The 26,269-nt window shown below is 46.5% G+C and overlaps 1 protein-coding gene across 1 annotated transcript in view; it reads right to left on the bottom strand.

The window, feature by feature from the left end:
- The window catches only part of LOC144799727 (histidine N-acetyltransferase-like), a 45,784-nt gene extending 20,368 nt beyond the window's left edge, over positions 1-25,416 (bottom strand). Inside the window, exon 1 of the mRNA XM_078671243.1 lies at positions 25,136-25,416. Coding sequence (XP_078527369.1) covers positions 25,136-25,327 — 192 coding nt within the window. The 5' untranslated portion in view covers positions 25,328-25,416. The remainder of the gene's footprint in view (positions 1-25,135) is intronic.
- Between the last annotated feature and the right edge of the window lie 853 nt (positions 25,417-26,269).

Below are 26,269 nucleotides of genomic sequence, written 5' to 3'. Positions count from 1 at the left end.
TTGCTCTGAACCAATAATTTATGCAGATAATGGCTGAGCCTTGGTAAAAGGAACAAAAAAAAAAACCTCATTTGAAGCCTGTACTTGTCCAGTCCTTTATTTGACGACCTCTTTAAACTGAAAACTGGTTTATAAAATAGTAAATCAACTTTGAGGCAGTACAAGCTAACCAATATCACAATAAAGCTTATGCAAATGCTGTGTGGTTGAAATCCCACTCCCTTGCTGGATCCGATTGTTAATACTGCTTGCACATTTATTATTATTACATTTCTTAAGGTGAACATATGTTTCTAAATACAAGATTAACAGCACCTTTCAGTGCTCCAGCCCCTCCACCCTGGTTAACTTGTGAACAAGAGTAGTCCCTTCATCAGCTCAGAGGAGAGGGGGTAGGAGTGTGAAAAAGAAGACACAGAGAATAAAATTCTGAAATGTAGTATCAGGGGGAGAGGGGAAACAGGAGGACGATCAGGCAGAGGAGGAACACCAGAAAGACCAGAAGGAAGATTAGGAGATCTGGAAAGGCCCAGAGGGACACAAAGATCATGATGAGGCTCTGGAGATCCAGGACCCACATTTCCTGGTTGACTAGCATCACCGAGAAAAGTATAGGAATCACCAAGTCCTTCAGGAGTATCGAGATGTATAGGAACAGCAGGAGTAGGAGACCAGAATGAGAATAAAGAAGAAAAGGAAAAGGAGCAAGAGTGCCACAGGAACATCAGGACCGGGACTGTTATTAGGATAAGGTGAATACCAAAAGACCGGAATAGGACACAGGAGAATTAGTTGTAACAGTAAGACCAAAATATGGGTGATTGGGAATGCCTACATCAAAGGACCAGTAATGGGAAGGGAAGTGCCAAGAGGAGAAGCGCCAGTAAGTGAACCAAGACCACCAAGATACCAAGGAGGTGGAGGGACTTCAGAAAAGAAGGAGGGCAACCAGAAGGGCGGGCCCGGTTGACTAAGACTAGATGGACACAGAGGAGGAACAAGGGGGTTAAAAGGAGCACGAGGCAGAGCAGACGGAAGATGAGAAAGACAAGGAGGAACCTAGAATTAGAACATGGGGTCCACAGAGAAGCATAGTAGGTGGCCCTGGAAGAGGAGGAGGAGTTGGAGGAGGAGGTAGAGTAAAGAACTAGGGGGACAACCAAAAGGATAAGGAGTAGTACCAGGACCAGCAGACTCAAGATCAAGAGAACTGGGGCGGGAGGTTAAAGACTAGGTGGGTTAGAATGACCCTTAGGATTGAGAAGATGCTAATCCACATTAGGGGGAGGAAAGTAAAAGGAACAACAAGAGGAAAAGGATCAGCAGAAGGATGAGGTAGAGGATAAAAATGAACAGTGGTATCAGAACCACGTGTGGGACTAGAAATATCTGAAATAATGGAAACATCATCACTAGGATCACCAAAGACCCTGGACTAGTAGGACTTGAAATGCCAAGATGAGCAGAAAAACAACAAGGAAGATTAGGTGGAGGAGGAGGGGAATGAAGAGATTCAGGAGGAGTGCCAGGACTGTGGACATCAAAAGACACACAATTGATGGACGAAATGCAAAACAAATCAAAACATTCACCCCCAGTCAAGAGATCTGGGTTAAATCCATCATTCTTTTGCTCACCATGCCACCCCAGTTTAGACCTGGTCATATGCAAATCAGTATTGACCCTGTGCCTCATGGGAACAGTTCAGACCAAACTGCCCAGCCAGGTCCTCCCTGGACTGGAAACAAGCATCCTAGGACCGTTTTTGTTTTTTCATCCCTCATCAGCCATGATAGCTTGAATCCAGTGGCACAGTGAGCCCAGGGCCCACATCTGGGCATACCTGGCGCACGTAGGGCGAGAAAGCAAAATCAGAAGAAGGAGGAGGACTAGGACTGCTTAGACACAGGACCACAAAGGGGATCAGGACCAGCAGGAAGACCACAAGCAATAGAAGAATGGGGAAGACCAAGGCCAGGAAGACCAGACTCATTATGGCCAGGAGGACATGTACCATGAAGACCAGGGGCTATATTACTGACAGGGTGCTCTATCCCTCTTTGCACCTTTGCACACATTTCAAATGGTGCACCAGGTGCAAACAGGAAGTTGTGCCCTATTATGGTGAATGCACTGCCCTCAAGGCAGCCATGAACTCAAGTTGCCTTTGAGGCAATGAATTCAAGTGAAATATGGAGCAGCTGTTTACAAGCCACTCAATGTTTCACTGTGCAAGGAACAACCCACCTGCACTTTCATTAAGGGAGAGAGATACCCTCTCAGGCGAGTGCAGTGAGTGAGTGCACCTGCCTGCTGGGGGATATCTGAGGGGGAATGGGTCCCCCTTTCCTCCCTCCTGAGGGCTGCCCTATTAGTGCATCTCCTGATGGCTTCTTCGCCTTTATGCCCGCATCCTATATCCGGAGTGGGATTCCCTCATTTGCATAAAGCCATGCACCAAGGTAAATGAGGGGATGCCCACTCATGATTGCACTGGCGCACATGTGTGCCAGTGCTATCAATATCCCAAAAGTGGCCACAATCAGTCAATCAATCACTGCATTTCTAAAGCGCGCTACATACCCGTGAGGGTCTCAAGGCGCTGAGGGGGGGGGGGGCGGGTTGCTACTGATCGAAGAGCCAGGTCTTGAGGAGTCTTCTGAAGGCCGGCAGGTCCTTGGTCTGTCGTAGGCTGATAGGGAGAGCGTTCCAGGTCTTGGCGGCGAGGTAGGAGAAGGGTCTGCAGCCCCTTCTATAATATAAAAGTGCTCTGGGCCGAACAAAGCAGGCACACACCTGTCCCACCCCCAGGGCACTTTGTGTAATACAGCCCCAGGTGATTGTCCATGTACAAAGGATGGCGTGCCTTTAGGAAGAGGGTCGCTAGAAGGACCAGGAATGATTCCAGGACACATGCATTTAGACATGACTTTAAATACAGAGGGAAAACTTCTTATAAACCTTTCATAATTATTATAAGACACACCTCTTTTTAATTCCCCCACCTATTTAATTTGACTTAAAGCATAGTTCTCCATTTAGACAAATAGGATTTGAGGTCCAGTGTGGACAGTTTCGGGAGACAGTTAGGGGTCTCTCGGGGTTGGCTGAAAGTCACCGAGTGTCAGCTGTTATTGACAGCCTTATGAACTCTGACGGCTGAGTGGGGCTCAGGGACAGCTGCCAAGTGGCCCCTGTATGTTGAAAGGCTTCAGTCAGTAATATTTTTTTTTACTCACCCGCACAATACATATTGCAGCATGTAGTTTTGCTTTTTACTCTGGTATTATGGACTTACAATCACAATATGTTAAGTGCTGTTGGATAAAAAGCCAGGACTGGCCTCTAATGTCATGCATTACCCAGAGCTACCTGGCAGCTATGCTACGGGCTAACAGAGGTACGTAGGGCTGGCATATGGAAGGGTTGCTAGGACAGGAAAGGAGTGAAAGGTGGTAGAGTTTGCCTCTTGCTTGTCAGGTGTTCTGGATGCAGAAATACTGGGTCAGAAGGCCTTAGAAACTTACAAAGAAGGCCTGTGGACTAGAAGACATGGGTAAAGGGGTTGTGGTTATATGAAGGATGTCAGAAAGATATTATGGTATAGGGCTGCTCTGATGTCCAACATACTCATAAAGAGGGGACCTCTGAAATTGAATATAGGCAGAGAGGCAGGGAAAGACAACCAATAAAGTACAAAAGTAATACTCTGCCTAGAACGTTAAAAATATGCTGGGTGTCATATGACTAGTAGACCACTCTTGCGGGACCATAAACTATATTATTCACCCCATCCAAAAGATATTAAATTAAATATTGCTTTATTTTATATTTTGTCTTTTCATCACAAATATATTAATATATCACAAATAAATGTCACTTCTAAAAAATTATAGAAACACCAGATCCCATTTTAAACCTTCCACTCACAACATACATACAAATTCATACTCAAACATCCTCACACAGACCACAGATACATAAATAACATTTGTGTCAAAACGCATAATATGCACCAAGTCCCCTCAAAAAAGTGTAACAATAATGAACATCAAACAAAGACTTTTCTAGCAGTTCATCAATTTTCCAAAGCAAATAGATCAAGTAGGTTCATAGAGGGAACAAATTCACAGCGCCGATGCACGTTTTGGTGGAACACCACTTCTTTGGGTAACACCTTTTTCAGGGCGCATATGGTGTATATGGACAAAGAAGCAATGGGACCTCTCTATCGTGATGGCGGCTAATATTGGAGAAGTCTCATTGGTCTAGAAACAAAGGCAACTGCTCGATTTTAGATGGAGAGCAGCCTGTGATCGGGAAGATATAAAGAAGCTCTGATAGCTGCAGTCTCAACGTCAATATGGGATGTGCAACACGAGATACTTTGCTAGTGACTGTAGGGAGATAGTACATAGATTCTTTGAAGTTATCCAGAGTGAAATACACTTATGTATGGATAAAAATAATGTACATATTTTGTGGGTGTACATTTTGATATGTTTTGTATTAAATACTGAAGAGCTTTCAACTAAATACGATAGTTCGCTCATTATTGATGGCTTTTTTGAGTGTATGGTTCTGAATCACATGGCTCTATTGAGAATAGAAGTTGTCCCCAAGTTTTAGCAAGATACTTTTCTCTTCTGTATTAGGAGGCAGGTTGTCTCTTGTTGTTTATGGTATGCCTTACCCCTGTATTCCTGCCTATATCGAGATTTCTACAAAGGGCCCAGGTTATTTATTTACAAATCTTATATGTCTCCTTTTCACTGATTTTTAGTGTAATTGCAGGAGGGCAGTTATCTGGGCCTTTCTTGTCAGATCATAAGAGTAGATTTTGAAACTCGTTAGGCTTTAAAAATGTTGGTGATTTCAACAAGCGACGGAAATCAATTTCAAGAGAATAACTAATAGCAAGGAGTGGCCCGCAATGCAAGCAACATTTTGTAAGCTTTAACAACATCAAGCACTTTCTGCAGGTTCATTTTAAAAGCGAGATACAGGGACCCCAATCGATTAGCAGTACTCTTGGGACAAGCAAAATGTTAGGAATCGTAAATTGGTATAGACAGTTGAAGGATCTTTTCATGGAGACTGACCGGGCTGATTTTGTTCCCAGGGTATCCTAAAAAACACAATGCCATTTATCAGTGAGCGACTTCCAATTAATTGCAGAGATACATAATAAATCTCTTTAGGCAGCTAATTTCAAAAGAATGTCGTTGTTGTCAAGATGGTTGGCGTACTATACCTAGAAATTCTACATAAAATGTATTCTGTGGTTTTTAGGTCTCGGCCTAGTGTACACTGCGTAGCAGTGTAGCGCAGCCGAGATTTAATGTTTTCCCTAGAGTGGGGCTTGAACCCGCCCCTCTTCTCCATTGGCTGGCTTCCTAAACCAAGGCCAGCCATTGGAGGAGAGGGGCATCACTCCGTTCAAGCCCTGTCTTTTTGGGATAGAGGGGTGTGTTTTAGGCTGTTCTTTCTCTCTGACGTTATCGGGAGAGAGCAGCCCCTCATCACGCTGCCTGCACGCCCAAGTCGGCCTTCTGATTGGTGTTCCTTATTAACCAATCAGAGGGCCGACTTGGGGGTGCAGGCAGCGTGAGCATACACATAGCAAAAATGGTGGCGCTTCCCGCCGCCCGAAGAAGTTGAGAAGCTGCTGAGTCCTCCGGTGAGTGCTCGCTTTTCTTGCCTATTTTCCCTGATTGTGCCCGTGCTCTTGCACCCCTTGCTGATTGTGCTTGCTCTCCTGCCCCCCCTTGTTGCTTGTGCTTGCTCTCCTGCCCCCCTCGTTGCTTGTGCTTGCTCTCCTGCCCCCCTCGCTTGTTGTGCTTGCTCTCCTGCCCCCCCTCGCTTGTTGTGCTTGCTCTCCTGCCCCCCACGCTTGTTGTGCTTGCTCTCCTGCTCCCCCCTCGCTTGTTGTGCTTGCTCTCCTGCCTCACTTTTCTGACCCCCCACCCCCCTGTTCCTCATCCCGCTCGCTTTTCTGACCCCCCACCCCCTGTTGCTCGTCCCGCTCGCTTTTCTGACCCCCCACCCCCTGTACCTCGTCCCGCTCGCTTTTCTGACCCCCCACTCCCCTGTTCCTCGTTCCGCTCGCTTTTCTGACCCCCCACCCCCCTGTTCCTCGTCCTGCTCGCTTTTCTGACCCCCACCCCCCTGTTCCTCGTCCCGCTCGCTTTTCTGACCCCCAGCCCCCTGTTCCTCGTCCCGCTCGCCTTTCTGACCGTCCACCCCCCTGTTCCTCGTCGAGCTCGCTTTTCCGACCCCTCACCCCCCTGTTCCTCGTCCCGCTTGCTTTTCTGACCCCCACCCCCTGTTCCTCGCCCAGCTCGCTTTTCTAACCTCCCCACCCCCCTGTTCCTCGTCCGGCTTGCTTTTCTGACACCCCACCCCCCTGTTCCTCGTTTCGCTTGCATTTCTGACCCCCCTCATTGCTTGTGCTTGCTCTCCTGCCCCCCTCGTTGCTTGTGCTTGCTCTCCTGCGTCCCTTGCTTGTTGTGCTTGCTCTCCTGCCCCCCCTCGCTTGTTGTGCTTGCTCTCCTGCCCCCCCTCGCTTGTTGTGCTTGCTCTCCGGCCCCCCCTCGCTGGTTGTGCTTGCTCTCCGGCCCCCCCTCGCTTGTTGTGCTTGCTCTCCTGCCTCACGTTTCTGACCCGATTCAAAAAGGGGGTGGTGATGGACAGAGTATCTGAGTTAATCAGAACACTCCTACCCAGTCAACAGATCAGGGCTTGATCCATCACCGTTTTTTAGCTCACTGCACCATCCCAGTTCAGAACCTGGCTATATGCAAATTAGTCTGTCCCTGGCCCAGTGCATCATGGGAACAGGGCAGACCAAACTACCAAGCCAATTCTTTACTGGAAAGGAAACAAGCTTCCGGGGACCGGTTTCTGGCATTACAGCCGTCTTCGGCCCGGCTTGCTTGAATCCTGATGGTGCAGTGAGCAAGGGACTCACATCTGAGCATACCCTTCCACGCTTATGGTGGCCAAAACGATTCAAAAAGGGGGTGGTGATGGACAGAGTATCTGAGTTAATCAGAACACTCCTACCCAGTCAACAGATCAGGGCTTGATCCATCACCGTTTTTTAGCTCACTGCACCATCCCAGTTCAGAACCTGGCTATATGCAAATTAGTCTGTCCCTGGCCCAGTGCATCATGGGAACAGGGCAGACCAAACTACCAAGCCAATTCTTTACTGGAAAGGAAACAAGCTTCCGGGGACCGGTTTCTGGCATTACAGCCGTCTTCGGCCCGGCTTGCTTGAATCCTGATGGTGCAGTGAGCAAGGGACTCACATCTGAGCATACCCTTCCACGCTTATGGTGGCCAAAACGATTCAAAAAGGGGGTGGTGATGGACAGAGTATCTGAGTTAATCAGAACACTCCTACCCAGTCAACAGATCAGGGCTTGATCCATCACCGTTTTTTAGCTCACTGCACCATCCCAGTTCAGAACCTGGCTATATGCAAATTAGTCTGTCCCTGGCCCAGTGCATCATGGGAACAGGGCAGACCAAACTACCAAGCCAATTCTTTACTGGAAAGGAAACAAGCTTCCGGGGACCGGTTTCTGGCATTACAGCCGTCTTCGGCCCGGCTTGCTTGAATCCTGATGGTGCAGTGAGCAAGGGACTCACATCTGAGCATACCCTTCCACGCTTATGGTGGCCAAAACGATTCAAAAAGGGGGTGGTGATGGACAGAGTATCTGAGTTAATCAGAACACTCCTACCCAGTCAACAGATCAGGGCTTGATCCATCACCGTTTTTTAGCTCACTGCACCATCCCAGTTCAGAACCTGGCTATATGCAAATTAGTCTGTCCCTGGCCCAGTGCATCATGGGAACAGGGCAGACCAAACTACCAAGCCAATTCTTTACTGGAAAGGAAACAAGCTTCCGGGGACCGGTTTCTGGCATTACAGCCGTCTTCGGCCCGGCTTGCTTGAATCCTGATGGTGCAGTGAGCAAGGGACTCACATCTGAGCATACCCTTCCACGCTTATGGTGGCCAAAACGATTCAAAAAGGGGGTGGTGATGGACAGAGTATCTGAGTTAATCAGAACACTCCTACCCAGTCAACAGATCAGGGCTTGATCCATCACCGTTTTTTAGCTCACTGCACCATCCCAGTTCAGAACCTGGCTATATGCAAATTAGTCTGTCCCTGGCCCAGTGCATCATGGGGACAGGGCAGACCAAACTACCAAGCCAATTCTTTACTGGAAAGGAAACAAGCTTCCGGGGACCGGTTTCTGGCATTACAGCCGTCTTCGGCCCGGCTTGCTTGAATCCTGATGGTGCAGAGAGCAAGGGACTCACATCTGAGCATACCCTTCCACGCTTATGGTGGCCAAAACGATTCAAAAAGGGGGGTGGTGATGGACAGAGTATCTGAGTTAATCAGAACACTCCTACCCAGTCAACAGATCAGGGCTTGATCCATCACCGTTTTTTAGCTCACTGCACCATCCCAGTTCAGAACCTGGCTATATGCAAATTAGTCTGTCCCTGGCCCAGTGCATCATGGGAACAGGGCAGACCAAACTACCAAGCCAATTCTTTACTGGAAAGGAAACAAGCTTCCGGGGACCGGTTTCTGGCATTACAGCCGTCTTCGGCCCGGCTTGCTTGAATCCTGATGGTGCAGTGAGCAAGGGACTCACATCTGAGCATACCCTTCCACGCTTATGGTGGCCAAAACGATTCAAAAAGGGGGTGGTGATGGACAGAGTATCTGAGTTAATCAGAACACTCCTACCCAGTCAACAGATCAGGGCTTGATCCATCACCGTTTTTTAGCTCACTGCACCATCCCAGTTCAGAACCTGGCTATATGCAAATTAGTCTGTCCCTGGCCCAGTGCATCATGGGAACAGGGCAGACCAAACTACCAAGCCAATTCTTTACTGGAAAGGAAACAAGCTTCCGGGGACCGGTTTCTGGCATTACAGCCGTCTTTGGCCCGGCTTGCTTGAATTCTGATGGTGCAGTGAGCAAGGGACTCACATCTGAGCATACCCTTCCATGCTTATGGTGGCCAAAACGATTCAAAAAGGGGGTGGTGATGGACAGAGTATCTGAGTTAATCAGAACACTCCTACCCAGTCAACAGATCAGGGCTTGATCCATCACCGTTTTTTAGCTCACTGCACCATCCCAGTTCAGAACCTGGCTATATGCAAATTAGTCTGTCCCTGGCCCAGTGCATCATGGGAACAGGGCAGACCAAACTACCAAGCCAATTCTTTACTGGAAAGGAAACAAGCTTCCGGGGACCGGTTTCTGTCATTACAGCCGTCTTCGGCCCGGCTTGCTTGAATCCTGATGGTGCAGTGAGCAAGGGACTCACATCTGAGCATACCCTTCCACGCTTATGGTGGCCAAAACGATTCTCTGTGTGTGGGGGGCTCTCTGTGTGTGTGGGGCGCTCTGTGTGTGGGGCTCTGTGTGTGTGGGGGGCTCTCTGTGTGTGTGGGGCTCTCTGTTTTGTGGGTGTATGTGTGTAGGGCTCTCTGTGTGTGTGGGGTGGGCTGTGTGTGTGGGGGGCTCTCTGTGGGTGTGTAGGTGGGTACATATGCAATAGGTCTCGCATTTGCGAGAGATTAAGCTATTAACATTGTAAATGACAATGCCATTTTTTTATCTGTTTTCAAAACCAACACATAAATAAAAATGTTGTCATTTACAATGCCAATAGCTCTAACTTTTGGCAAAGGCGAGACCGTTGCATTGTAAATACTTGTTAACAGTTGCTTTTGAAGTTATGGTGCTTACATTTTACCTATAGATTTCTGCAATATTAAATCACAAAAGCTGCCTTGAGGTTCAGACATAAACTGCATTTTAAAAGTGGCAGGTAGACATACTGGTCCACAGGGTAGTCCTGGTCCCTCATCCACGTGTCGCCGACTGGGGTTGAACAGGGGTTGTGGCACCACATGTCGCTGGATGGCGTTAAACAGGGTTTGTGGCACCATGTGTCGGAAGATGCCCATATGGAACTATGAATCACTGATCGGGGGGTCTGGTGCTGTGGCTACTGGCTAGGATTTCGGGTCACTGCCATTCAGGACCCAGGACACAGTTTCACATATGGGACCTACTGGGCCGAAGATGATGCCGGTGTAGTATGTGAATGAGAAAGGAGTAATATGGCCAAGCGATGGTCTGAGAGGCTGGCAGGGTCGCGGGCCTCAGGCTCCTCCTTGACACGCCGGTGTCAGCAGGTTATCAGTGTGGCCTGGCTGCGCAGGGGCGGCCTGACAGGTTCGTGGTCCAGCAGGCCAGGGTAGGCAGGGGCACAGGATCAAAGGCAACTCCACTCAAGAAGACGGCATTGGCCTTGTGGAGGGGTGGGAGGCGCGGCCCTGGCAGATATGATATGATATGATAAAAGTATTTATACAGCGCACGTACACCAACGGTTTCTTGGCGCTTCAAGGACGGGCTGGGGACATGCAGCAAAGTGTGAGACAATAAACTGTAGACTTGGGAAAAGAGCAGCGTCTTCAGAGCCCTCCTGAATTGAGGATAGGAGGATATTGAACGAAGAGTTGGAGGAAGTGAGTTCCAGAAGAGTGGGGCCTGGAAAGAAAATCGCAGGCCACCGTGTTTCCTGCGTCTGAAGGTGCATGTAGACAATAGGTTAGAGCCCGAGGATCGAAGGACATGGGAAGGAGCATAACGGTGGATCCGAGAGGCAATGAAGGCAGGGCCTTGCAGGGAGAGGGCCTTGTGGATCAGGCAGCCTAGTTTGAAAAAGCTGCGCTGGGCCACCGGGAGCCAGTGGAGGCTCCTAAGAAGGGGTGTGGTGTGACTAGACCTGGGCTGGCCAAAAACAAGTCTAGCAGCTTGGTTCTGGATAAGTTGGAGTTGGTGCATTTGGTACCTAGGTATTCCTACATACATTCGCGTAGTCAATCCGAGAGATGACCAATCCCAGAATGACCTGAACAAGAGCATCATGGGAAAGAAATCTGCTGATTTTCCTGATGCGACGTAAGTGGAATATGCAGATCGATACCACTGATTTGATTTGGGCCATCATGGAGAGGTCACTTCTAATAGTGACTCCGAGACATTTTACAGAGTTGACGGGGGATGGAGGACAGCCCAGGGAACGTGGCCAGAAGTTGGTATTTCAAGGGTTTCCTGGGGGCCCTGTCAAGACCAGTTCGGTCTTGTCGGGATTTAGCTTGAGCTGGTTCGCGTTCATCCAACCACTAATGAAAGTCATCGTGGTATGAACATTCTCAATGGAGGAAGGGGAGGAGTCAATGTTGAAAATGAGCTGTAAGTCATCTGCATAGTTGAAGATGAATATTGCTTGCTTCTGAAGCTCAGAGATCAAAGTACAAATATACAAATTAAATAATAAAGGAGAAAGAGAGGAGCCCTGAGGGACTCCGCAGGTGAGACTTTTTTCTCTGAGGTGAAAGCGGAGAGGCGGACTGCTTGGTTACGGTCTTGGAGGAATTATATCAGCGGTGTGCCCCGGATGCCGGCGTTCTCGACCCGGTCGAGAAGAATGGTAGAGACATTGGCCTTTCCGGAAGAGGACCACTATCAGGGCTACGTGCTTTTTATTCACAACCCTATTCTGGCCTGGCATACGCCGGGCCATCCCACTCTGCTCACACTTACGGGGGGGGCATAAGGGGGGGGGCATAACACGCAACATTTCTGCAAAGATCACCACTGGCGGGGGTGACATGGTTGCGTCCACTGTCCACTACACTCCATACACAACAGGTGTATGTCACCATGGATATGGGTGTGTTCTGCATACTGCCGTCTGTCCAGAACATCGCTGCCATTCTTGGCATTGTGTAGTTTCCCAATCATGGTTTTACTGCATCCTTCACACATGCCTGGTTGCCACCTCTCCCCACATTCGGCTGTTGTGCGGTTGAGGTGCCATGCAATTGATGGCTCATGTTCACGGCTTGTCCAGGTTACCATTGTAAGTTGTTCTGTTGTGTCTAGTGGGTGGGCATGTTGTTTTGCAAATTGGTTGTGATTTTGTGATGTGTGCACTGCCAGAGTTGTTGATTGCATGGTTGTGGAGTTGAGGTGATTAGGGTGTTAATTTGGAACTTGCCAAGTGGCTGTGAATTTCCATTGGTGCCATCTGGGAACGCTGGTTGCTGATGGACTGTGGAGGATGAAGGAATCATGCACTCTGGCTGTGTATTTGGAGGTGACATTGGTGGAGGTCCCACGGTGTTCTGATATTGCCTGCAAATTGATGTGTGACGTGTCCTTCATGTTGCAGTGATTGTGTGCTGTGTCACCAGGGGGCACAGGTAGGGCATGTGTGCTGTAGATTGCCCCCAACACGTGCATGCATCCGGCTATGGCGTATGATCCTTGCTTGGTCTCAAGCGGATCCTGTGTATTGTGTTCGACGTATGGGGACTAGGGTGCCAGGGTGATGATGATGTTCAGGACAGGTGTGGGGGACTTGGATATGGCTGGCTGTGAGACTCCTCTGACTCTGGTGGGTGTTGGTTGGGGTGTGCGGGGGCCAGCAGGTGCAGCCCAGCCAGCAGCTTGGTGTGGGGTGGGATGTTGGTTGTCCGCTGTGTTGGTGCTGTAGGCCTGTTGGACGATGATGGTCAGGATGCATAGGATGGCTGGCCCTTTCAGCCTGTAGTGGACAGTGACATTGTCAGATGTTGGGTCTATGAGGCAGGTGCGTTTCCAGGGGTGCTGCTGTCTTTGTCTGCACTGCATCTGTGGTGGTCCGGGGGGGGGGGTTCCGGGTAGGGGTTAGGGTCCTGGGGTGTTGGCGTGGGTGTTGTGGCCCTTTTGGGTGTCCGGACTGCATGATGAGTGGCTTCATGGCATCTGTTGCCCTTCCGATGACGCCCTGGGCTGGGCTCCCTTTTGTGGTGCAGGCTGCCGTCTGACTTTACACTAGGTCAGAGCAGGTGTTCATTTCCTGCTGCTAACGCGCTTTATCGTGTGTTGTGTGTTTTTATCGCCAATATGGCTGGTCATTGTGAATGTTGAGGTGTTGTGTTGTCGCAGCTTTTTGCACGGGAACGCCTACTCTGCATCTCATTAGCGATAGTTGCGGGGGTCCTCTGTGGCGATGTTTTTTGCGGCTGCTATCGCAGGTAAACTGGTGCTGTGGGCTGTTAACACCAGCTTGTGACTGGGGAGGTAAATTTATCTCCTCTTTTGCTGCGATAAAGTGACGTTAATTCGGCAATAGCTCCTTGTGAATATGCCCCTAACTTTTATGCTTTGACTGACTGACTTAGTAAAGACTTATTTGTCCTGTGCATTTAGTTCTCTTTATTGGAGATTTTTGCCATTAATAATTATTGGTTTAGCTTTGCAAAACTCACTCTTGCATTATATTTCCTGAACTCTTTATGAGTCCTGGCAGACATTTACGCCTCATTTTCCATAGAAAAAGGGATTTCTTCTTTTATGGAGCGCTTTGTATGCAATCTATAATAATATGTTCTGATTAATTCTGTTTTCCTATTTTCAAGTAAAGGTTTATTTAGAAATTAAGGTTATTGCAAAGTACAATACTTCATACAGGCAATCATTTACCGATGCATATTAAACAGAAAAGGATTCTTAAGAATACTATTGATATACAGAAATATTCATGGTATTAATAATATAACTTAAGGAATGATATGAATACATTTAAAGGTTCATAGATATTGTAATTAGTCTGTTTTCCTATTTTCAATTCTGTAACCTGATTGATATTTGACTAATGAATGAAGAGTCAGAGAAACTTAAGTTTGATTAGAAAATAAATCCTTTTAAAACTACTCACAACTCTCAATATTGCCTTAAATATTTATTTGCGTTTGAAATTGCTCATGTTTATGCAAAGGCTCCTTTTGGTCATCACACGGTGGCAAAGGTCCATGGCTTTGACTGGGAAACAAGATGTAATGGTGTTTTGCATTGACAAAATTACCATGAAATTACTGCTCCATCAACTGTCATCAATCAGGCGAAGGGGGATTGTTTCACACTTTGTTTGTATGTCCGCGTCGTACACATTTTTGGCGGCAAGTGTTTGAGGCTATTGCTCAGGCTATTAATTGATTGGTTTTGCCAGATGCAACCCTCGTTTTATTTGGGGTTTCTAAAAGGAGTCAACAATTAGTAAAGGGTCAACAATATTTTATATCTGTACTCGCTCTTTTATCCTCCAGAATAGGGGGACCGCCAAGGTCCTGACAGTCTTTGATTGGAAAAATAAAATGTCCCGCACTGTGAACTTTGAAGAGGCATATGCAAAGCGGGTGGGGGCGGGGGGGTCGTAAAAGATTTCATGACATCTGGCAATACTGGAGATAAACTGTAAAGGCAGTTAAAAGTTTTATACCCGTCATAAGATAGTGTCTTGGTTTTTAGCTAACAACATCAATCTGCAATAAATCATGTAAATTCTGGTAATCTTGGTTCTACTGTATATATGTAGACGGCCTGAATCATTATCTGCCCACACACAAAATTGCACTTGTTAAAGCACTTATTCACCTTTCCCACCTTAATTGATCTAAATATGATAGCACTTTTTGAAGCACTAATAAACTTTTCTCGGTTTAATGTATTTACGTTGGATTGGAATGGTAAAGCGTTGTTTATAATCAAGTCATATAAATAATTAGAAAAATAACAAACACAGCAACCTTTAGGAGGGAAACGAAAATATTTCTAATGAGCAAGTTCCTCCCATAGACAAGACGGCACATCTTTAGCACCATGACATAGTTCTGACCAAGAAATGGATAGATTAGCACTCCTAAGTGAACAATTTGTGAGCTTCTATACTCATATAATGTGTATAAGTGTACAGGAATTTCTTGCGTGCAGACACGTGATTGGGAGAGTACCCACTCCCAAAGGGTAATATAATGTGAGTAATGAGTCTTTGCAAACCAAAGGCTTTGTATCGCACAGCTACACAGGCCCAAAAGTTAGGCCTAATTAACCTGTAACAAATTTATTTTCAACTTTATCTTCAACTTTTTATGAACCCATGGGTTCATAAAAAAGTGATTCCTGCAGTCTTTAAAAAAGTGATAATGCACTGCAATGAGATAAAGAAAAACATTATGTAATTTTGAGTACATTTGAATACTTTTTGATAAAGTTGAAGATAAATTTGTTAGAGGTTAATTAGGCCTAACTTTTGGGCCTGTGTAGCTGTGCGATATAAATCCTTTGGTTTGCAAAGACTCATTACTCACATAGTTCTGACCAAGACATATACACAAGGAAAGTGAAAAGAAATTCACCAGCTGTGCCGGGGATACTCGAGGGCGGTACTGCATGAATACTGACCCAGGATTGGAGAATATGGAATATACAGGATAAGTCAACTAAAATCTTTTGCACTGAGGTGTTTCCCAAATCTACCTCATATCACTGTACATACTGTGTTAACCCGTTACTTATAGTTTTACAGCTATATGGGGGATAGCCTCAATCGGTACTATACTAATCCTGGACCCAGAATTTAAGAATGCACTGGAAAGCCTCTTAAAAAACTTTTTGCAATCAGGAAGTCCCAATTTCACCATATAGATAGTTATATCCTAAATCTACCTCATGTCACTGTATATACTGTGTTAACCGTGTATTTTGATATTACCTTTATGGATGTATACTTACCTACGTCATATCACTGTGTATAGTTATACTATACAAGACTTGTCTCTAATCTACCTCATGTAATGTAAAGCGCTCTGATACCCAAGGGTCTTGTTCACGCTATACAAAACTCTTTAAATAAAAATAAATAAAGTAGCATTCCCTCACTTTCAATCGCTCTTTTCTCATGCTTTGATCTGGATCTACCATCTACGCTTCGGATTGAGAGTAGAGGAGGCTGAATAGCGGATAAATCGCGTTAAAGCTGGTTATATGGAATAGTAATCACTTTATTCTTTCTTATTAAAAGATCTAAGGAGTTGCCTTTTGGCAAGTCATTTTAGTGAACCCGGACAGCATGTTTAGTGACATTCCGCTGCTATGTGCATGAATGTTGACTAAGTAACGCAGAACTTCCATTGCATGCCTGGCTGCTGACTAGTGTGAAATGTCTGCTATTTAACCAGCTGCTAGAGGAATAGAACATCTGTTAGATGCCCATGGGCCGGGGCATTTCAGCTGTCCAGTAAAGAGCAGTGATTCTCTGCTATTCAAGCAGGGGTCAGATTCTCAGCAGAGATGTGGCAGTATTAACCAGCAGCCAGGTATACAGCATCAATTCTGTACTAGCTGGAAAACAGCATGACATAGCAGAGAAATGCCACTGCTACCAAATAAATATTATTACATCTGTAATTTTATTTAGCTGGCGGACAGATACATAGCTGAGTTTTTGTACCAATAAACTAGTAGTAAACCACAAAATAAATATTAGGAGAGATCCTGCACTATGTGGCCAAAGGCTGAGCAAACAGCAGAGAAGCTTCACTATTTGCTTGGTGTCCTGCTAAACAGTGGAGATTCTGCACTAACTATCTTAGAACAACCAGGTTAATTGCAGGAAATCTTTCGTATTTATCTGGTGTATGGAAATAGGGTATAGTCAAGATTATATTTAGCCAGCAGCTGGGGTTAAAGCTTTTCTATTCGTTTGTTTACTGGCTAATTAGTGCATAATTCTTGCTGTTTAATTAGCGGCCATTTAAACAATAGGGGAGCTTCACTGTTTTCCTGGTGGCTTGGCTGCTGCACCAAGTAAAGATTTCTCAGCGCTTGGCCGACAACCAAATAGTGCAGAATCTCTACGGTTTCGTTGGCCATCGTGTAAATAGAGGCATTTCCTTGCTATTTGACCAACTGCCTCTAAAATAGCACAGAAGCTCTGCTATTCGGCTGGCTTGTGGAACAATATTGATAGTTAGCTAACAGCATGGATATTTTGTGAAGTTAATTTGCAAGGCTGTCAGCTAAAATTTGCATATTCTCTGCTATTGAGCTGTTGACCAGGTAAATAGTGAAAAAATCACTATTTACCAGAGACTGGCCAAGGAAACACCCACCAAAAATTAACAAAAAAATCAAGTAATTCGAAAACAACAAAAACACGGTAGTCTCCTGCAGTCATTAGCCCAGCAAACTGAAATAATTCACAAAGAGCTGAACTTGCTTAATTTCCGTTTTAAACACAAATGGAATGGATGAGCGATGCTTTCCCTATAGTACAGAAGTACAAAAGAACACGTTTCTTGTCTTTGGTCGTGTCCTTTCTTGTGGATACTCTATCTAAAATCAGATTTCCCGCCTTAGAATACTCCTAAATTGCCAGACTTGATCTGGCAAGATTTCTTGAACAGTGCACTCATGAACCTCTAGGTGGCGCCATACAGTGTCTGTTTGGCTCTGTTAAATCTAGAGGTGACTGAGCAGAGAGGTACATAAAAGCCAATGCCAATCCTGCCTGGTAACATCAGCTTCTATTTTATCCCTTTCCCTGCCCCCAGAAGCAGAGAATGAGCAATTATTTGTGTGCTACATACTAACTTGATGCATGTTTTAAATGTTAAAAGAGGCAACTCGACATACCAGAGAGGCAGGAGGGCAGTGCGGAATCTGTGGTTAGATAAAATATGCACCAGAAAGAGTGTTATTGAAGTGTTGGGCGATGGGGCATCTGACGATTTTTGGTGGAAGCTATGTTACTGCTCACCTCTAAATCATGTCTTTTGACAGCGTGGATCTTAGGATCACTGACAAACTTGAAAGTATAGAATACTAGGGGCCAGATGTAGGTAATCTCGATTTCCCTACTCTTAAATACCGAATCATACCGTTTCGGTATTTAAGAGTAGGTAAATGGGATGTAGGTAATTCCTCTTTTTAAATTACCGAATTGGTAAAATTCGGTAATTACCGAATCGGTATTTACCGATTCGGTAATTGCCATTCATTCCTATGGCCCTGGAGGCCTATAGGAATGAATGTCAATTACCGAATCGGTAAATACCGATCCGGTAATTGGGGGAAACATTGAAGGGTGGCAGGGTGTCACTTTGACACCCTGTTGCACCCCTCAATCGTGTATGGGTGCACATGTTGCAGACATGCATGCCCTAAGGGCATGTATGTCTGCAACATGGCAGCATTTGAAATGCAAAAAAAATGGTTTTTCAAGGCTTTTCATTATTTACCACCAATTTCTAGTTGGTGGTAAATAACGAATTCTTAAAGCCCTGTAGCACTGATTACAATGCTACCTACATCTCATAATACAGATTCGGTAATATTACAGAATCGGTAATTTTGACGAATCTGTAAAATTACCTAATCTATATTTTAGGTGGCACTACATCTCAGTAACCAAATACCGGTCGGTAACGGCCGAAAATACCGACCGGTATTTGGATACCTACATCTGGCCCTAGGTGAGGTGTCTGAACAGTTTGAACTTTGATGCTGGAAACCTATGAATGAAGTAACAGAGCTTCTTTTGTACAACAAGGAACTTGTAAGTGTACCGTAGGGTATTTTCATTTCTGTAGCACTCACTACCCTGATCAAGCGCTTGTATTCTCAACTCACACTTAGGTAAAAGCAATCTTTGGAACATTCAGGACAATGGGTAAAGAGACTTGTAGCTGTAGCAAGAGAGACTCGTTTGCTGCTGCAACATTAATGGCCCTATCCACTCTAAATAGCATGGAGAGGGTATCTGTGGTTCTTTGGAAGATGTTCCACATCTGCTAAAATCAAAAGAAGTCCCAAAGTCCTTAATGCAGTCAAAGTGTGAAACAAATGGACCCTTGCACAATGAAAGCAAGTATCACAAAGAGGTTTGTAGTCTACAAGCAGAACGAGTAGAGGCGAGTGAACAGGAACATAGATATTCATGTGGTCTGATCTTTTTAGCCTGAGCCCACAAGCGTGCACTGCTCTGCGAGGCTTCTTGTGGCTTCTCAGGCTTTCTCCGTGTGGGTCTGATTCCTCCCACACATTGTATTGGCTTGTGCATGTGTCTTTTAAAAATGAACGCATGCAAATGGCTAAATGCGGGTGCATGTCCCACGTCTTTTCTAATGTTTTCTAAGTAATGTTCACTCCCACAGCGTTTTGCTCTCGGGAGCGAGCAGAGGCGCGCAGTGCGCAGCTGCATTCTTCGTGTGTCAGGTTACTATTTCCACACAACGTGCCGTGCTTTCGCTTGTTTTAAATGTTCACTCCAACGGCGATTTGCCTGTGGGAGCAAGAAGCGGCACACAGGGCGGCAGCTTCAGTGCTCGTGGATCATTTTCATTAGCTTCCAAGACTGTTGAGAGCAAAGTTGAGTTTGCATGGTTGCAATTCTAAACGTTTGCATGAATTCAAGGGCAAATGGTCAACTTTCTGCACTACTTAAGGTTCCCCATCCCACTAAATTTCAGCCTTTACAGTGAGATTCTGTTTACACTGGTTTAATGTGGTTTGTTTTGACTACCATCCATCCATCCACTGGCCAAGCAAAGCATATGGCTTTAGGTGATATTGTCTCTTTGTGTGTAGAGTCGAAGAAAAATCTTCCCGAAGGGGCGACGCGGAAGAAGGAGCACCACAAGGAAGTTGCAAGAATAATCCAGCCACAGGCAGAATGCAGGAAAAATAAAGAAATTTCATTCACAGTTTAATCAATGCATAACAGGGCAAATAAACGCTCGTGGAAACGAGATGACAGCTTAAAATGAGTTTTTAGGGCAATGAAAAGCACAGCCGATGAAGACCATCTTTCATCTTACCAAATACTCACCTTCACTTAACAGGTAGTGCGTCAGCAAAATAAACACAGCACTCTTCCTTGCTTCTGTTAATACATAACTTGAAATCTAGGAGAAACACCCACCCACTTATACCTGTTTATTTCCCAATCTGCTGTCCTGCTGCCTTTCATCAGGTGTGAACAACTGAAACACGTTTTGTTTTGACGTTCTCGGCTGGCTTTAATTGTGCTCATCATACCTCAAGCATGTGCAAGCACCACCTTCAAGAACGTGCGCTGTAGACTTCATGCTCACTGCACGTATTCAAAAGAAGTACTTTGTGCAGCTTCATGACAGGGGTGTGTTCTAAAGGGGCTATCCAGGGAAGGGAAAACTGTTCTCTTTACCTAGTAATGGCAATGCATATCCAGCAATCGCTAACAATGTTTGATTATGTCTGCCATGGGTCTGAGACGGATGTATGATGTTACAACGCACACTTTTACAACGCATACCTTTACAGCGCATTTTTTACAACGCAACATCCATTACAACGCATTCCATTACAACGCATGCCATTACAACGAAATTTTAAAAACTACATTTACAACGCATTCCATTACAACGCATACTACCTTTACAACTCAAACCATTACAACGCATTACATTACATTGCATGTTTGGTAAGTATTGGATAGTGTAGGGGTTACATTTACTATTCTAACTCCAGGGGGTGCAACAGTAGGGTAAGTGTTGGATAGTGTAGGGATAAAAATTACTATTCTAACTCCAGGGGGCGCAACAGTAGGGTAAGTGTTGGATGGTGATGTTATGCGTTGTAATGGTATGCGTTGTAATGACTGAGTTTTAATGACATGCGTTGTAGTGGTGTGCGTTGTAGTGTCATGCGTTGTAATGGTTGCGTTGTAAATGCATGCGTTGTAATGGATGTTGCGTTGTAAAAGTTTCATTGTAATGGTAGTGCATTGTAAAAGTTGCGTTGTAAAGGTTGTTTACCGTCTGAGACATACTGTGATATCATTCGCAGGATGGCCATATAAGGTAACAAAAATGCATATTACACTTTATTATAACTTTTCAACATGCTGCACAGCAGGTACACTGCTCTACAACATAGCATAAACACATTGGCAAATCCAATAGGTCTGGCAAAACACTTATAAGGTCCCAAAGGCGAGACCTATGGCTATGCCAATGCTTGTTTTTAAAGAGATCACTGTACGGTTGAGGGGATGCACAGCATCAGAGGAGATATGGAGACAGAGCGACACATAGGATAGAGAGATAGAGCGGCAAAAGGGATATAGAGACAGAGCGGAAGAGGGGATACAGAGACAGAGCGGAGGAGGGGATATAGAGACGCAGAGGAGATATAGAGACAGAGCGGCAGAGGGGATACAAAGACAAAGCGGCAGAGGAGATACAGAGACAGAGCAGGTGAGGGGATACAGAGAAAGAGCAGCAGAGGAGATACAGAGACAGATTAGGTGAGGGGACACAGAGACAGAGCAGCAGAGGAGCTATAAAGGCAGAAGGGCAGAGGGGCTACAGAGACAGCGACAGAGGGGTTACAGAGACAGAGTTTCCGAGGGGATAAAGAGGCAGCACGGCAGAGAGGATACAGAGACAGAGCAGCAGAGGGGATACAGAGACAGAGCGTATACAGAGACAGAGCATCAGAGGGGAGACAGAGCGACAGAGGAGGTATAGAGATAGAGGGGATACAGAGACAGAGCGGCAGAGGAGATACATCGACAGAGCAGGTGAGGGGATTCAGAGACAGAGCAGCAGAGGAGATACGGAGACAGATCAGGTGAGGGGACACAGAGACCGAGCAGCAGAGGAGCTGTAGAGACGAAGGGACAGAGGGGATACAGAGACAGAGCCACAGAGGGGATACAGAGACAGAGCGGCAGAGGGGATACAGAGCGGCAGAGCAGATACAGAGACAGAGCAGTGAGGGGATAGAAAGACAGAGAAGCAGAGGAGATACAGAGACAGAGCAGTGAGGGGATACAGACACAGAGCATCAGAGGAGCTATAGAGACAGACGGGCAGAGGGGATACAGAGACAGAGTGGCAGAGGAGCTACAGAGACAGAGCAAGTGAGGGGATACAGAGACAGAGCATCAGAGGAGCTATAGAGACAGACGGGCAGAGGAAATACAGAGACAGAGTGGCAGAGGAAATACAGAGACAGAGCAGGTGAGGGGACACAGAGACAGAGCAGCAGAGGAGATATAAAGACAGAGCGTCCGAGGGGATACAGAAACAGCACGGCAGAGGGGATACAGAGACAGAGTGGCAGAGGGGATACAGAGACAGAGCGGATACAGATACAGAGCATCAGAGGGGACACAGAGTGGGAGAGGAGATATAGAGACAGAGGGGATACAGAGACAGAGCGGCAGAGGAGATACATAGACAGAGCAGGTGAGGGGATACATTGACAGAGCAGCAGAGGAGCTGTAGAGACGAAGGGACAGAGGGGATACAGAGACAGAGCCACAGAGGGGATACAGAGACAGAGCCACAGAGGGGATACAGAGACAGAGCGGCAGAGGGGATACAGAGCGGCAGAGCAGATACAGAGACAGAGCAGTGAGGGGATAGAAAGACAGAGAAGCAGAGGAGATACAGAGACAGAGCAGTGAGGGGATACAGACACAGAGCATCAGAGGAGCTATAGAGACAGATGGGCAGAGGGGATACAGAGACAGAGTGGCAGAGGGGATACAAAGACAGAACAGCAGAGGAGCTACAGAGACAGGGCAAGTGAGGGGATACAGAGACAGAGCAGCAGAGGAGCTTTAAAGACAGTGTGGCAGAGGAAATACAGAGACAGAGCAGGTGAGGGGATACAGAGAAAGAGCGGCAGAGGGATTACAGAACAGCGGAGGGGATACAGAGACAGAGCAGGAGAAGAGATACAGAGTGAGAGCAGGTGAGGGGATTCAGAGACAGAGGGGATACAGAGACACAGCAGGTGAGGGGACACAGAGACAGTGCAGATGTGAAGTTAGACAGAGGGACAGAGAGGATACACAGACAGAGAGGCAGAGTAGATACAGAGATAGAGCAGGTGAGGGGGATACAGAGCAGGTGAGGGAATACAGAGACAGAGCCACAGAGGAGATACAGAGACAGAGCAGGAGAGGAGATAAAGAGAAAGAGCTTAAGAGAGGATACATAGACAGAGTAAGTGAGGGAATACAGAGACAGAGCAAGTGAGGGGTTACAGAGACAGAGCAGCAGAGGAGCTATAGAGACAGAGGGGCAGAGGGGATACAAAGACAGAGCGGACAAGGGGACACAGTGACAGAGAGGCAGAGGAGTTACAGAGAAAGAGACGGTGAGGGGATACAGAGCCAGTGCAGGTGAGGGGATGGAAAGACAGAGCCGCAGAAGGGATACAAAGTCATAGCAGGTGAGGGGATACCAAGCCAGAGCAGGTGAGGGATAACAGAGACAGAGCATGTGCGGGGATACAGAGACAGAGCGGCAGAGGGGATACAGAGACACAGCAGGTAAGGGGATACAGAGATACAGCCTGTGAGGGGATACAGAGCAGCAGAGGAGCTATAAAGACAGAGCGGCAGAGGAAATACAGAGACAGAGCAGGTGGGGGGATACAGAGACATAGCAGCAGAAGGGATACAGAGACGGAGGGGATACAGAGACAGAGCAGGTGAGTGAATACAGAGACAGAGCAAAAGAGGGGATACAGACACAGCAGCAGAGGGGATATAGAGAAAGAGCGGTAGTGGGGATACAGAGACAAAGTGGATACAGAGACAGAGTGGCAGAGGGGACACAGAGCAGCAAAGGAGATATAGAGAGAGCAGGTGAAGAGATGCAGAGACAGAGCAGCAGAGGAGATACATCGACAGAGCAGGTGAGGAGATACAGAGACAAAGCACCAGAGGAACTATAAAGACAGAGCAGCAGAGGTAATACAGAGACAGAGCAGGTGAGAGGATACAGAGAAAGAGCGGCAGAGGAGATACAGAGACAGAGCGGCAGATGGGATACCGAGACACAGCAGGTGAGGGGACACAGAGTCAGTGCAGGTGTGAAGATATAAAGACAGAGTGGCAGAAGTAATACAGAGACAGAGTAGTTGAGGGGATACAGAGACAGAGCTACAGAGGAGATACAGAGACAGAGCGGCAGAGGCGATACAGTGACAAAGCAGAAGAGGTGATACAGGGACAGGGCAGGAGAGGAGATAAATAGACAGGGCGGCATAGGGGATACAGAGACAGAGCAAGTGAGGGGATACAGAGACAGAGAAGAAGAGGAGATACAGAGACGGAACAGCAGAGGAGATACAGACACAGAGCGGCAGAGGGGATACAGAGACAGAGCAGGTGAAGGGATACAGAGACAGAGCAGGTGAAGGGATACAGAGACAGAGCGGGTGAGAAGTTACAGGGACAAAGCACCAGAGTGGACACAGAGACAGAGCAGCAGAGGAGATACAGAGACTGAGCAGGTGAGGGGATACTGAGACAGAGAGGCAGAGGAGATACAGAGACAGAGTGGCAGAGGAGGTTAAGAGACAGAGCGGCAGAGGGGATACAGAGACCGAGCAGGTGAGGGGATACAGAGATAGAGAGGCAGAGGATTTTCATAGACAAAGCGGGAGAGGATTTGCAGAGACAAAGCGGCAGAGAGGATACAGAAACTGAGTGGCAGAGGTTATATAGAGACATAGCGGTAGCGAGGATATAGAGACAGAGCAGGTGACGTGATACTGAGATAAAGCAGGTGAGAAGACACAGACACAATGTGGCAGAAGGGATAGCGAGACATAGTAGGTGAGGGAATACAGAGTCAGAGCCGCAGAGGGGATACAGAGACAGAGCCACATAGAGGATACAGAGACAGAGCAGCAGAGGGGATACAGAGACAGAACTGAAGCGAGGATACAGAGACAGAGCAGATGAGGGGATACAGAGACAGAGCAGCAGAGGGGGTACAGAGGCAGGGTAGTTGAGGGGATACATAGTTAGAGAGGCAGAGGTGATACAGAGACAGAGTCGTTGAGGGGATACAGAGACAGAGCAGGTGAGTGGATAGAGAGACAGAGCAGCAGAGGGGATATAGAGACAGAGTGGCAGAGGGGATACAGAGACGGAGGCGGAGAGGGGATTCAGCAACAAAGTGGATGAGGTCTGTGAACAGCAGCAGTAGAGAGAAAAGAGATCTATGGTCCCAGAAATCACAAACATATAATAGGACTGCAAAGGAAATTCAGAACCCGGGAGTAGATAGTATTCAACCACATTGACCCTGGACTGGGTGGTACTCAGATTTTGATGTTTCAATAGGCAGAGGAAGGCTTGCGAAATGTTAATTGAATGACCAGCTCCTTGGTTAACTCACCACCTGCCCTTTGAGTTTGGCTACAAATGTCCTCCGGTTGGTCTCCTGCAGCCAGCTGTGGTATTTCACTGGTAAGTAGTCCATTCCTCGATAAACATCTCCAGAAATGGCCATAACCCCCTCAAAGTCCTCAGCAGTTGCAAGATGGAATTTGAGCTGATGGTCAATCTCAGGAGCCTTGGGGCAGGCCATCAGTCCTGCCTGTTTTAAACAAATAATTTAGTGAAAGCTGGAGTAAGATATCGGTGTTTGGAATGAGAGAGATGAACTGTCAGTCTGTGGTTGTTACAATCTTTGCAATGAGTTACATTGGTCCAAAGAGCTTCGAGATAAAAATTGCAATGATTAACAAGCTCTGGAATTGATAGTTTAAAATACAGAACAACAAAAGATAAGGCAGGCATTATAAAAATTATTATGCATGAATGTACTGAAGTGTAGTGCTTAATTGGCGTCAAAGGTTGCAGGGGTGCCCGCCAGCACTCATTTTTGGGGACTGCGCCATATTTTTTCTCATCAGCCTTTGAACAGATAAAGAGAGGTAGACCAGAAAAGGCAGAAATGAGGAGGAAGAAAAGGTCTGGGCAGGACTACCACTAGGAGGGAGCAGATGAGGGTGTTTGCCCCAGTCCTTGCTCATTCCATGGACCCTGTATTGCTATTGCTATAAATATTTATATATTTCTAAAACAGACCTTGCCTGCCTGCTTTTCTGATATATCCAAGTGGTGGGTGTGCCTCCAAATGTGGGTCAGGCCATGGGGATTAATTTGAAATGTTTATGTTAACAGAAATTCAGATGGGCCACACATGTTGATTGTGACTTGGACTCCACAAAACATTCTGACATCTGTGGGAGTGCAGCAGGGCTTCATGGAAGGGTAGCAATAAACTGCCAGAGGAATTGCAAGTGTGCATCAGACACAGGGCTAGCACTGAACTTGGACAGGTTGGCAGGTGCCTTGGGCTGCTGATGTATAGGGTAGCAGATGAAGTGTCTGGAAAACAAACCACTTACCTTAGATAATCTCTCTATGGCAGATACTCTAGCTAACCTTGTAGTGTAGTTCCTAAATTCCCAATAGGCTCTGGGCATTGGAATAGTATATCCTATAGTTTAGACATAGGACTGAG

This window comes from Lissotriton helveticus, chromosome 12 (assembly GCF_964261635.1).
Source record: "Lissotriton helveticus chromosome 12, aLisHel1.1, whole genome shotgun sequence".
Lineage (NCBI taxonomy): Eukaryota > Metazoa > Chordata > Amphibia > Caudata > Salamandridae > Lissotriton > Lissotriton helveticus.
Note: the sequence above shows the minus strand (reverse complement) of the source record. Positions and strands in the feature narration are given on the sequence as shown.